The sequence below is a fragment of the Rhinatrema bivittatum genome, chromosome 8 (assembly GCF_901001135.1).
Source record: "Rhinatrema bivittatum chromosome 8, aRhiBiv1.1, whole genome shotgun sequence".
Lineage (NCBI taxonomy): Eukaryota > Metazoa > Chordata > Amphibia > Gymnophiona > Rhinatrematidae > Rhinatrema > Rhinatrema bivittatum.
Window position 1 is genome coordinate 79,272,140 of NC_042622.1, and position 14,020 is coordinate 79,286,159.

The window sequence follows — 14,020 nt, forward strand, 5'->3', positions numbered from 1 at the left end:
AGAGCGGCAACGTGGAAATCGTTGCACACTTTCACGAGACATTACCGGCTTGATGTCCAGGCGGCTGAGGCTCAGGGTTTTGGGGCGAGTGTTCTCCGAGCGGGACTCTCTGCTTCCCACCCTGGGTAAATTGGCTCTGGTACATCCCAGGTGTCTGGACTGATCCGGGTACGTACAGGGAAAGGAAAATTAGTTCTTACCTGATAATTTTTGTTCCTGTAGTACCACGGATCAGTCCAGGCTCCCGCCCGTCTGTGTTTTTGGTAGTTATGCTAGAAAGAGAGAGAGTCTGCTCGGTTGGTTCTTTGGCCATTGTAGTTGGCAGTTTTTTTGCACGATGTGTTCATAGTTCTGAAGGTTTTCGGTTCCAGCTCAAGGGGCTGTTGTGAATTGGCCTCATCTTTGGGGTTTTTTTCTAGTTAGCTAGTTTTTGGCTCTTATCTGGCTTTGACATTACGTGCGACTGAGGGGCTGTGAGTGGCACCTTACTATATGTAGGGAGCCCGACAAGTTTTACTCTGTCTCCACCTGCTGGTGCAGAGTCACAACCCAGGTGTCTGGACTGATCCGTGGTACTACAGGAACGAAAATTATCAGGTAAGAACTAATTTTCCTTTACCATAAAACATGCCCCTCTTCCTATTGTATGCGATAGTTTGATGAATCCTGGCCTTAATTAGTTCTTTCCTGAAGTACTCCAAAATAGATTTTTGGAATTTTGGTTCACTACTAGGCAATTCCTTTAAAGATGTTTTCACAAAATGAGTCCAGAGCTTTGGACAAATGAATGAATCCAGCAGAGCTGGAAAAGAGAAAAATTGGTTCCTTTTTACTTCTTGATAGAAGTCTGACTGCAGTACAGATAGTGATTTCATTTCACATCTTGAAGCAGTTGAGTGTTTTTTCAGGCATTTGTTCTGGTGACTTGTTGAAATCTGGTATAATAACAAATAAATTACCACTAATCGCAAAGTGCGCTATCTTAGCACTTCGCATAGGTATTACCGCAGAGTGCAATAACTTTTTCGCACTTTGCAGTAAGTGCCACAATTGTTGCAATTCCTACCATGAGAGAGAGCCTAGCTATAAGGCCCTTAGAGTTCTTAGGTTTTTATACCCCTATATGAGGCCCACCTAGTTACGCGAGGTGAGGTTTAGGTAGTAGTGTAGGGGTTAGGGGCCACTTTGACATGCAGAGTGAGACATACGAACAGAACAGTGCACTCTTGTGAAGATTTGATGTCCTTCGGAGTGAGGAAACTCAAACAAAGATGAGATTTGTTCAATGTTCTCTCAACCTAGCTTGATGGTCTGTCACCTCACCTCGAGTAAGTAGGTGGGTCTCAGAGGTATACATACCTAACCACTATAAGGGCCTTATAGCTAGTCTCTCTCTCTCTCTCTCTCTCTCTCTCACTCTTCCCTAAAATATTCAAAACGCTTCTTGTGAAAAATCGCAAAATGTGATATAGCTATATTGCACAGCTTAACGCATATGAAAAAGGTGTAGTTATTTCCGGCATTAAAACTGTGCGATATGGCTTCGCAAACTGCGTTTACCTCACTTCTAATCTTATTTGCTTGTTCCCTGTATGTACCCGGATCAGTTGAGCCTCCTGTCCAGCAGATGGAGACAGATCAAAACTGAAAGGATAATCCTATATCAGGACAGAGCCCACCCTGCAGCCCTTCAGTATTTGTCTGTCTCCAGTAGATGGATCAGTTCACCCTGCGGTCTCCTGATCTGGGCTAGTCAGCCTTTGGGTTTCCTGTTATTTTCTTTCCTTTGCGGATCAAGCAAGTAGTAACCTATTTTAGTATTACATCAATCTTAAAAAAAAAAAAAATAATAAAAAAAAAAAAATAAAAATAAATATATATATATATAATTATTTTAATTTGGTTTGAATTGGACTCTGTCTCTTTTCTTTTTCTCACAGGAGACATTTCAGTCTCCTGGCTCTTGCCGGACTTGGGGGCTTAGCCCCTTGTGCAGGGCATAGCCTAAGTCCGAGACTGCTTCCTTCGTGTGGGAGGCTGATACTGGTGGTCCAGTCACTCACCCCCCCCCCCCCCCCACTTGGCTGCCTTGAGGGCTCAATGCTCCTCTTTTTTTCCCCCTCAGTTCAGGGAAGTTTTCACTTCCTCTCAGTTAAAAAAAAAAAAAAAAAAAAAATGCAAAACGTGGGGAAAGTTTTTACATACCTTACAGCCACAAGCCGGCAGCCAGACCCAGAGGAGCGTGCAGGGTTCACTCCTCTGCCTCTGCTCCTGCCGGCAGCTAGTAAAGCTGTTTTTTTTCTTCTGCAGATCGTGGCTCCTCTTTAGTGGGGATGCCGCATCCTAGTACCTGCCTTGCTTGTGGTGAGCCCGCGTCGCGTGAGGGGCTCTGCTCAGCGTGCCTTCCGGGTGAGGAAGGTCCCTCCTCGGCAGGGCAGCCAAATTTAGCCTGAAGTCGTACTCCCCTCCTCATGGCATGGCCGTTCCCGGGCCGGCAAACTGCGGGAACGGCGGCCATTTTGGGGATCTCGGCAGCTCCCAATTCGGAGCTGCCAGGAGTTGGGGGCCCGAATGTTGCAGTTTACCCCCAATTTAAGCCCTGTGTTGCCTCGGGATGAGGTCCCTGACCCCCGCCCCCCCCTCTGGCAAGGCTAGGACCCGATTTCTTCAGAATTTGTGCTTCTCCTGCACAAATCTTATTTGGCCAGCTTGTAGGAGGAGGAGGACCCTTCCCCAGGTCCCCTGCCGGCGAAAATCCCACGACTGACTCCGCCGCCTGTTCCCCCGACCCCGGAGCCACAGGGGCCCGTTAGGGTGCGGGTGGTCCCACCCCCCCACTACAGATTTGGTGGGGGCGGTCCCACCCCCCCCGGAGGAGGATGACCCCCAGGTCCTCCGCATGTTTCAGAAGGAGGAATTGGAACCACCTCATTCCCTTTGTCCTTCAGGAGCTGGGAATTGAGGGGGCCCCCTGCGGATACGCTGATGGCTTCGCTGCCCAAAGACATGGCAGGACTTAGGGCTCCGGCAAGTGCTTTTCCCTTCCATCCTACGCACAAATTGTTACTCCTCTGGGAATGGGAAGCTCCCGAAGCGGGACTGCGTGTCAGGAGAGCTATGGACAAGCTCTACCCCCTCCCGGAGGATTGCTTGGACATGCTGCGGATTCCCACGGTGGATTCTTCTGTCTCTGTGGTCACCAAACACACTATTATTCCAGTAGTGGGGGCCACAGCCCTAAAGGACGTGCAAGATCATAAGCTCGAAGCCCATTTAAAAAGTATCTTCGAGGTTCTAGCTTTGGGGGTCTGGGTGACTATCTGAGCAGTCTCATGCAGCGAGCAGGTCTTAGGTGGGTTCAACAACTGCTCGGCACCCAGGACGTCCCGTCTGCAGAGGTAGAGCAGGCTGAAAGGTTGGAAGGTGTCATCGCGTATGGGGCAGATGACCTGTACGACTTCCTCCGCGTCCAGGTGAAAGCGATGGTCTCGGCTGTATCCACCAGAAGGCTCCTCTGGTTGCGCAATTGGTCAGCGGACCCGTCTTCTAAGGCGCGCTTGGGCACGTTGCCTTTCAAGGGCAAGTTGCTTTTTGGAGAGGACCTTGAGCAGCTTATTAACTCTTTGGGGGAAAACAAGGTTCATAAGTTGCCTGAGGACCGTCCGAAACAATCTAGGTCGTTTACGCCCTCCCGTCCTCATTTCTGGGGTCAACGGAGATATACGCCTCGTGGGCGCAGTGGCTCCTCTAGAGGTTATTCTTCCCGGTCTCAATCTTGGTCCCAGCCTTTTTGTGGGCGCAGGCCATTCCGCGAGGGGGCCTCTCAGTGTGCCACCTCCAAGCCACTTCACAATGAAATTCGGTTGACCCATTCCTCGGTCCCCTATCTGGGGGGTCATCTCTCCCTGTTCTTCGAGGAGTGGGTCAAAATCATGTCGGACCAGTGGGTTCTCGACATTGTCAGAGACTATTACGTCTTAGAATTTGCTCGAGACCTGCCGGACCTCTTTGTTGTCTCTCCTTGCAGCCATCTCAAGCGGCGGGAGGTGGTGGACCAAACACTTTCCAGACTCCAGAGTCTGGGCGCCATTGTCCCAGTTCCGCAGCAGGAACTCTGCGCCGGCCAGTATTCTATTTACTTCGTGGTACCCAAGAAGAACGGTGCTTTTTGTCTGATCTTGGACCTCAAGAGGGTCAGTCGGGCCCTCAAGATTCCACATTTTCGCATGGAGACCCTGAGAGCGGTCATCCTGGCGGTTCATCCCGGCGAGTTCCTTGCCTCTCTCGATCTGACAGAGGCCTACTTCCGCATTCCGATTCACCACGATAACCAGAAGTATCTTCGCTTCTACATCCTCAACCGGAATTTTCATTTTCGGGCGTTGCCCTTCAGCCTCGCCACCGCACCACGCACCTTCACCAAGGTCATGGTGGTGGTGGCGGCTGCCCTCCGCCGAGAAGGAGTCAGAGTCCTAGTCCACCCTTATCTGGACGACTGGCTCGTGCGGGCCAAGTCGGAGAGTCACTGCTGACAGGCGGTAGATCGGGTTCTAGCTCTCTCTCTTCCCTGGGATGGATAGTCAATTTTCCCAAAAGCAATCTCCAGCCTTCCCAAGTGTTGGAATTTTTGGGGGCATGCTTCAATACTCAGATCAGCAAGGTGTCCCTGCCTCGCGCTCGAGCTCTCAAACTGATCGATCAGGTGCGGAACCTCCTCTCGCTCCCTCTCCCAACAGCATGGGACTACCTCCAAGATCTGGGCTCAATGGCCTCCACCATCGACCTAGTCCCATGGGCATTTGCGCATATGCGTCCGTTTCAGAGAGCATTGCTATCCCGTTGGCGGCCGGTGTCTGAGCAGTTTCACACAGTTCTCCTGCTTTCAGTCTCTACCATCACCGTCTAATTGGGGTTGTGTGTGAGTGACTGGTTGTGGGCGCTAAGGAAGAGGACTGTGAGGACAGAGCTTCAGCAGCCCTTGCTGCTTCTGGTGAGTGCTATTGGCCTGGAAGGGAAAGGAGTAGGAGAGTTGCTGAAGAGAGTAAGTAAAGGTGGCTTTTTAAATTTATTTTTCTTGATTGACTGCCATTTTAATTATTGGGTATTATGTGATCTCTGCTGTTTTGAAATATTTTATTGATATTTGGACATGTGTTGTTAATTTTTATGAGTGTTTAATTGTTTGATATTATTCTGTTCAGCAGTTGTTTTGTATCATTTTTAGTATAGCTTTACAATTATTTCTGTGTGGGGCTCTATAGCAGCTTGGCTTATTCTGTTTTCCCAATAGGAAATGTATTAGTGTTTAGGGCATGGTTTAATAGTTGTATTTCTTTGATAGGTTTGTTACTGTTTGAGTGTATTCCATAATATAGGTGTAACTTTATGCGGGTTAGTTTGTGTGCATTATTGCAAATCCTGAGAGTCTGTTAGGTGCTATATTTCTCTTTCCATTTCTCCAGGTTCGCACTGCATGCAGAGTGGCTTTTTTGGTTTTCCATTCCAGTTTCTATCTCCATTTTATAATTTGTGGTTTTTCTGTATTTGGTGAAGGTCAGTTCTGGGTGGGTGACCGAGGTGAGGTATTTTACTAGCATGTAGGCATTTGTACCAATCTTATTTGTTGTGTTTTCTCAATAGGATATGAATTAGTGGTAAATTACTGTCTTTTCATAAGGAAGGCTATTGTGCCTGGTAGTAAAGGGAATTTGTTTTGCTTTTACTGAGATGTCATCAGAACCAGAATATCTTTTTTGTATGGCGAGTTGTACAGGGTAATGCCCTAGATCTGCTCTGCACTCATTGCTGGGGGTTGAGGGTATTCCTGTGGATGCAGAGTGCATGTTTACATTTAGTCCCGTGATAGTCACATGTTCAGTGTGTCATGCATCTGAGAACCATCTGTCAGGTATGTCCCGGCCGAAAAAAGGTTGAGAACCACTGGTCTAGATGAAGATTTTGACCTTCAGAAAATTTTCAAACAAAACTCATTTCCAAACATACAAGTAGGGGAAGACTCAAATTCTTCAAGAAACAATGGAATCATGTTACTACAGAGCAATAAATTTTGAAAAGGTGTATTCATTCGATTTATATTCTGCTTTTGGCAATTCAAAGCAGTTTATATTCAGATACTGTAGGTATTTCCCTATCCCCAGAGGGCTTACAATCTAAGGGCCTGATTTACTAAGGCTTTTCTTCCATTCTGTCTCTGTGGGGATCAATGCTTATTTCCTAGCGTATAGCCAGATGGACTCAGGACCAATGGGTATTGTGCTCTCTTGATAGCAGATTGGAGACTGAGTCAGATTTCAAAACTGACGTCAGCCTGCATATACCCGTGCAGCAAGCTTAGCTCTTCAGTATTTCTCAGTCTCCATAGCAGATGCGGACACTATCCAAAAGAGAATAGTATAACATTTATAGCAAAGAACAAAGAAAATGTACCTGATAAGAGAGCCCTGCTTCTCCTGTGGTGAAACCTAACTGTCCCTCCCACAATCGAGACTTTCCTGAGGTGATTTTGATATCCCTCAGAGGTGAGCCTTGGTCCGGCAGCCAATTCCTGGCGTGGACTTAGCCCCCAGGGTGGCTGAAAGGCAGCAGGTGCAGATTCGAGCACGGCGGTAAAGGTATTCCCCTCTCCCTCTGCAGCTGGAGACCGCCCGGCACACGACCGGTAAGCGCCGAGATCAGGTAAGGTAGAAACCTTTACTTTCAAGTCTCCGGTCTCCAAGGCTCGAATAACCGTACCGATCTCCCTCCCGACGAGGTTTAAAATCAGGTTGATCAGCCCTCAATTGGCTAAGCCCCAATTCGGTGCGAGGGTCCACACGTGGAGACCCTCGGGGGGGGGGGGGGGGGTTTGCCATCTTGCTATCGGGGTCATTGGTGCCATCTCCCCCCCCCCCCGACCGATGGTATGCATGGGGCAGGCCGGAGGCCCGAGGCGCCTAACTTGAGCACGCCCGTAAAGGCACACGCTTAACTGCGCGCACATCTGAGCTGTGCGGACAGCAGGGCCGCATGCACAGCTACACGCGTAATCGTGCCGTGCGTACAACTTGTGCGCACGTCGTACGCATAACTTGTGCGCATCCGGTGTGCACAACTAAGCGCATCCGCATGCATATCTCCACGCACGGACGAGTTTTAAGCTCTACATGCGTACAGACAATGGCACCGCCACCCAAGAAGGCCAAGGGACACTTCCTCTGCCCAGCCTGCCACTTAAGAGCTGATTTCCTGAATTGGAATCCCTCCTATGCCAACAGTGCGAACAGGCTCAGGGGGAGCCAAAACAAGATCCACTACAGCCAGGAGAGAGATCCAGAACCACTGATGATGGCACCCCAGACCTAAGTATTTCCAACTCTGCGCCCCCACAGGAAAGTACCTCCGGGGCTTCCACTACAACCCCTCCTGGGATCAACATGGACCCAGGAACCTTTTCCTGGGTGGAATTTTTTAAAGGGCTGCAAACCTTTGTCCAGGCACAACCAGCCCCTGCTGCGCACCCAACTCAAACCCTGCCAGAAGCACAAGCCCTCCTCAGCACCTCCTGAGTTTCTCGAGACATGCCTCTCCTAACCAAGAGCCTCCCTGATGGGGATCCAGACACCTCAGAAGAGGAAACTGACTCCCTGGAAGAAGGAGAAATTCCCCCAGGGATGGAGCCATACTGAACCATGCTCAGATTCTTCCACAAGGAAGAATTACCAGCCCTCGTGTCCCAAACTCTGAAGACACTGGGTCTTCCAGGCATGGATCCTATAACGGAACCAAAGAAGAACCCCATTTTAATGTACCTCCGTAAGGCCTCATGCTACTTTCCTATGTTGGAGCCCATCAAGGAACTGATCGACCTGGAATGGAATGCTCCAGAGGCCAGCTTCAAAGGGGGGCGGGCCCTAGAAGCCCTATACCCGCTGGAACCCACGGCTAAGGAACTCCTACGCTTCCCTAAAGTGGTCGCTATGATCTGTGCAGTCTCAAAGTGCACTACGATCCCTGTGGAGGGAGGAGCGGCACCGAAGGACACGCAGGACAGAAGGCTAGAAACCATCCTTAAGCAGTCCTTTGTATCAGCAATGACGCTACAGATTGCTTCCTGCTGCGCATTGTGGCACGTTCCTGTTTGCTCCTCTCCAGAGACGCAACCACGCCCGGAGAAATAATGGAGCCTGCGGTCTCCTTCCTCACCGATGCTACCTCACACCTCATGTGCAGTTCAGCCAGAGGTGTCGCCACAGCAGTGGCGGCCAGAAGACAACTATATCTCCGGAATTGGTCAGCTGACACGACATCCAAAGCGAATCTCACGAGAATGCCCTTTAAGGGATCTCTCCTGTTCGGGAGCCAACTGGAGAAGTTAGCCAACAAATGGGGTGAATCTCCAGAACCCCGACTACCTAAAGACAGGAACAAAAGAACATATCAGCGCTCCTCCCGCAGCAGAATTAAGGGTAGAGGATTGCAGCGTTTTAGACCTTACAAGAACACACAGTCCCAAGCTCTTCGCCCTTCAGGAAGGTCTCATTCCTTTCGGCACAGGCTCAGGGGCAGGCTCTGGTGTGGGTGTAAATAAATCTGCAAGGGATTTTGGCCTCCCACATCTCGGGAAAAGACAACATCTCAGCGGACTACCTCAGCAGAGAGAGTCTAGACCCGGGGGAATGGTCGCTGGGGACACGGCCTTCTAATTGATAGTAAATCGATGGGGTCCCCCCAGTCATGAACCTACTGGCAACTCGTCTCAATGCCCAAGTCCCCAGGATTTTCAGCCGCACACGAGAACCACAATTTCAGGGAATCGGCGCTCTTGTCCAGAACTAGCCAGAGGAAGACCTCCTGAACACCTTCCCACACTGGCCACTACTGGGCAGGGTCATCCACAAGATGACCCTGCCCAGTCTTCTTTTATATATGTTACCTAGCTACTATATTATCTGTTATTTGTAAGGGCTCCGCCCAATGGTTTTTTGTTCACTGTAAACCGATGCGATGTGCGAACGGACATCGGTATATAAGAAATGTTAAATAAATAAATAAATAAATAAGATAGAGCCACCACTGAGGACTAGTTCTACTAGTCGCCCCGGATTGACCAAGAATACCATGGTACGCAGACATGCAAAGACTACTGGCGGGGAATCCTCTGTGTCTACCGTCATACAGGGACCACCTTCAGCAGGGACCGATCTCCCACGAAGACTCAGCTCGATTCTCTCTTATGGTATGGCCTATAGAAGCGTGGCTACTCAAAAGCCGTGATTGACACCCTGCTCCGGGCATGCAAGTTCTCCACATCTCTGTCTTACATACGGATCTTGAGAGTATTCGAAGCCTGGTGTGAAGACCGCAGTCTCCCCTCGAGGACAGCCAAGATTCCCACGATCCTAGAATTCCTACAGGAAGGCATGAAGAAGGGGTTGTCTCTCAACTCCCTCAAGGTCCATGTCGCAGCACTGGCCTGTTTCAGATCCGAAGTGGACAGTATCAGACTATCAACTCATCCTGATGTGTCTCGCTTCCTGAAAGGAGTTAAGCAACTCCGACCACCCCTAAAATGGCCAGTGCCTCTATGGAACCTCAACCTAGTACTAGACTTCCTAGCAGGGAATTCCTTCAGACCAACACGCGGCCTGTCTCTACGTCTCCTGACCTTAAAGACAGCATTTTTGATAGCAATATGCTCAGCTCAGGCGCATCTCCGAACGTCAAGCACTGTCCTGTTGGGAACCGTTCCTCATGTTCACCCTGGGCACCATACAGCTGCGTACGGTACCATCCTTCCTACTGAAAGTGGTTTCCCAGTTCCATATGAACCAAATCATATCCTTACCATCTCCAGATGAGCACAAGGATTCGGAAGACTCGCGCCTCCTTCGCCACCTGCATGTCTGCAGAATCCTAGTCCGATACCTGAAAAGATCGGAACCCTTGCACAAAACCGATCACTTGTTTGTTCTTCACAGCGGGAAGAAACAAGGGGAAGCGGCATCACGGGTGACCATAGCCCGCTGGATCAAAGAAGTAATCAGTGCAGCCTACATAGAGGCAGGAAAACCATTACCTCTACAGGTCAAAACGCATTCTACAAAGGCCCAGGCAGTCTCCTGGGCTGAAACCAAGCTGCTTTCGCCAGCCGAGATCAGTCAGGTGGCGATATGGTCCTCCCTACACACCTTCTCCAGGTTCTACCGCCTGGCTGTTCAGGCCAGGGAGGATACAGCTTTCGCAAGGGCAGCACTAAGTGGGCCAAGGGCAGCCTCCCACCCTGTAGGGGAGTAGCTTTTGTACATTCTATTGGTCCTGAGTCCATCTGGCTACACGCTAGGAAATGGAGAAATTACTTACCTGATAATTTCATTTTCCTTAGTGTAGACAGACGGACTCAGCTTCCCACCCACGGCTGCTCCAGAAATCAAGAACTTCGGATATCAAATCTCGAGACTGAGCAAGTACGGGTAAGCCACGGCCTACCCCTAGTTCAAGACACCCGCAGTTGTCCAGTTATATAGATATATATATATATATAATCAGTTGAACCAGTTCAAGGTTAATCAAATGTTAAGCAACATATATCCATACTGGCTTTTCGAGGAGAATACTGAAGAGCTAAGCTTGCTGCATGGGTATATGTAGGGTGACATCAGCTTTGAAATCTGACTCTGTCTTCCATCTGCTATCAGGAGAGCACAATTCCTTTTGGTCCTGAGTCCATCTGTCTACACTAAGGAAAACAAAATTATCAGGTAAGTAATTTCTCCAGTAAATAATCCCCTAAGTTTGTACCTGATGCAAAGTGACTTGCTCAAGGTCACAAAGAACAGCTCTAACCTCTAGGCTGCTCCCACTTCTAAACTTTGACAATTTATCACCTCAAACCCTCCCCCCACCACCATCCCATTACCAACAGCATTCAAATCTACAGCTAAAAGTGCTAAGATGAGAGCTACAATTCCTCTTGCAATTGAAGGCGATTTAACCACTTCCATAAAGTTGTCAAGGGAAGCAATTTTATTCCAGATGCTTTCTAATCCCAAAGAAAACAAGAGATCTACATTTTTGAAAAATAGAGAAATTCAAAATAAATTCATTAACTATGATCCTCCCACTCCTTTAACAGCAAGACTGACTGACCTGGTTAGATCTCAAGGATGCTTATGTTTATATCCAAATCAGCAAAAGACATAGGAAATTCTTGTCACCCTGCAAGATTATCATCCACACAAAGATGAGATTTGTACATTGTACTCTTGACCTAGTTTAATAGCAGCTAGCTAGAGAGGGCATCAAGCTAGATTGAGAGTACAATGTACAAATCTCATCTTTTTATACCTTTCATCACTCCAAATCACACACAGTCTTTACTAATGGTAACAGTGCTGTTCGTACCTCTGACTGTGCCTGTAAAATTGCCCCCCAAAACCTAGCACACCACCAAAACCTCACCCCGAGTTCAGAATGCCCCCTCTTACAGTGGAATAAAAAGTTGACTAATGTGTTCCTCCCCAGAGTCTCTCTCTCTTTCTCTCTTTCTCTCCCCTCTCCCTGCCTGAATCGGGATTTATCGCAAATCCTGTTTCGGTCATAACGCATGCCATCGCAGGATTTAATGCTGGAAATAACTATACCTTTTTCCCCCAGCATTAAATCCTGCGATAGCATGCGTTACATTATCGCACACATTAAGCACCTCTCATTTTCGTTTACTCTGCCCAAACTCATCCCATTTGACTACATTTTTCAAATTTCAACCACATCTCACAATGTGTTATTTATCGCATGCATTATGGCATTATCGCGGGTGTTAGGGCCCTAACGCGATTTGATAAATTGACCCTCTTAATTAGCTAGCTGACTAACTATAGGGCCCTTCTTTGACTCGACCAGACTTAGCTGACTAAGTCATCCGGCTAACTCTGAATATTGGAGTTAGCCAGTTAACTTAGCCAGCTAATTTAACTCCTCCCAGTTATGCCTCTGGATCGCCCCTAACTTATCCGCTAAATTCTAGCTCCCTAACTTATTAGCCGGCTAGAATTTAGCTGGATAAAGGCTGAATATATCAGGGTAAGCCATTTAGATGGGTAACTACTGTGTTATCCATCTAAATGGCTTTTGAATATGGACCTCTGCATGTTTGGGATTGGAAGGCGTGGCTCCACATGAGCGTGAGAGTTGTAGGCTTTCTAGGAAGCATGGAGATGAGCGGTGGAGAGGTTGAGTGCTGAATCTTGGACTGGCAGCAATGTTCTCTTAATTTTTTGTGGAGTGTCTTCACAGGTAGATTCTTGTGTGCAACATAGTGTACACATTTGTACACAGTGTTCTTTGAAACACTGTTCTGTTTTCCTTTTCATGTGCCACTATGTTTTTTTGTGTATGCTTGTTTTTCCATCTGTGTGCACATGCGTACAGTTTATAGGGAATATTGGCCAGCAGGTGAGGCAATCACTCCTGCCAGCAGGCTGCATGAAGTGCAGGAAGGATACATCTGTGGCTAGGACACACCTTGCCATGCATGGGGACACCTCTCCTCCCAGAGCCTCAGGCAGGCCAGGGCCTTTTCCTCACTTCCTGTCTCTTATCTAATGTAGGGCTCTGTTTACTTTTCCCCATAAACACAAAATGGGAGAAAACATTTAGTCAATAGGCCTCTTAGTTACCCATTTAAACTTTAGCTGTGAACACCATTAACTATTTAAATATTTGTATCCCCAGTTGGGTTGCATATTGGAATTTGTACTCGTTACCTAAAATGGAAGAATCTCGACTGGACAGTCTGAATAGGCCAATTTGGTCGCTATCTGCTATCTTTTACTATAGAACTGTTATCTTGTCTTCCTCCACAGACTGCAGCGCTTCCTGGCTGATTTCCGTGACCTTACAAGCTGGGTGACAGAAATGAAAGCTCTAATTAATGCAGATGAACTTGCAAATGATGTGGCAGGAGCTGAAGCCTTGCTTGATAGGCACCAAGAGCATAAGGTAATGAATAAAAGGGAAAACTCTACAAACCCTGGCTTAATTTCATGAAGCCATTGTTATACCCATGTTCACTTGTTGCTGCTTAAATCTTATGCTTTTTTATGTACAGGGCACATCCTGCCTGTAGTATTTTCTTGCCTGTCTGCTGGGTACCTGGGCACCAATATGTAAGGTTTAGTTTCCCGTTATATTGTCATCTTAAGAAAAATGGAGTAATCTATTGAAAATGTGCACTATGAAGACAATTTTCAAAAGCCATTTACTTGGATGAATAAATATTTTTCCCTGGGTAAATTGGCAGTCTGAAAATTGCCCACCCTTTTACTGGTAAAAGTAATCACATGGATAAACATGCATAGTTTTCCTGTACAAAATATATGCAGGCTCTGGAGTTAGGGGAAGGGAAGTAATGTGCATAGATTATATTTTCCCTGTATGTACCCAGATCAGTCCAGACTCCTGGGTTTATGCATCCCTGTCAGCAGATGGAGACAGAGAAAGTTTCATTGATACATTTAATAATCCCTGGTGCCACCTGCAGTTCCTCAGTTTTTTTCCATCTCTAGCAGATGGTGGCTGGTTCATACACCTGCAGTTCTGAGGCTAGCGAATTTTTGTTTTTTTGGTGTGAGCCTTTCCTCGCAGGGGTGTTTGGATTTTGGTGGATCCTTCCTTGTTTGGTTGAGGTGGACGAGCTGGAGGTCGGTGACCTTTTTGTATGCTCACTCCGTTAGTTCATGGGGTGTAAATCTGGTGGTCCAGATCCCTTCTCTTCAAGAGGCTGCTCAGGTGGTTGTAGGCTCAGGGTGGCTGGTAATTTTTTTTTCTTTCACCAGCTTGCCTTTCTTTCTTTAAATTTCTGGTTTCAGTCTCTCCTTATTTCTTTTTGCCTTTTGCTGAACCTGAGCTGGACAGCTCCGTGTTCTCTGCAGAGGAGAGGCTGACCAGATTTTTAAAGTTGTTTAAAAAAAGGAAAAAAAAGTAAGGCTGTTTCGCAGGCAGCTCTCTTTGTCTGCTCCCTGTT

General features: G+C 47.8%; 1 protein-coding gene across 9 annotated transcripts in view; it reads left to right on the forward strand.

The window, feature by feature from the left end:
* SPTAN1 (spectrin alpha, non-erythrocytic 1) overlaps positions 1-14,020 on the forward strand; it is a 457,019-nt gene that overhangs the window by 99,333 nt on the left and 343,666 nt on the right. For all 9 annotated transcript variants that reach the window (XM_029611329.1, XM_029611328.1, XM_029611326.1 and 6 more), the window contains one exon: positions 12,861-12,996. In XM_029611329.1, coding sequence (XP_029467189.1) covers positions 12,861-12,996 — 136 coding nt within the window. The remainder of the gene's footprint in view (positions 1-12,860; positions 12,997-14,020) is intronic.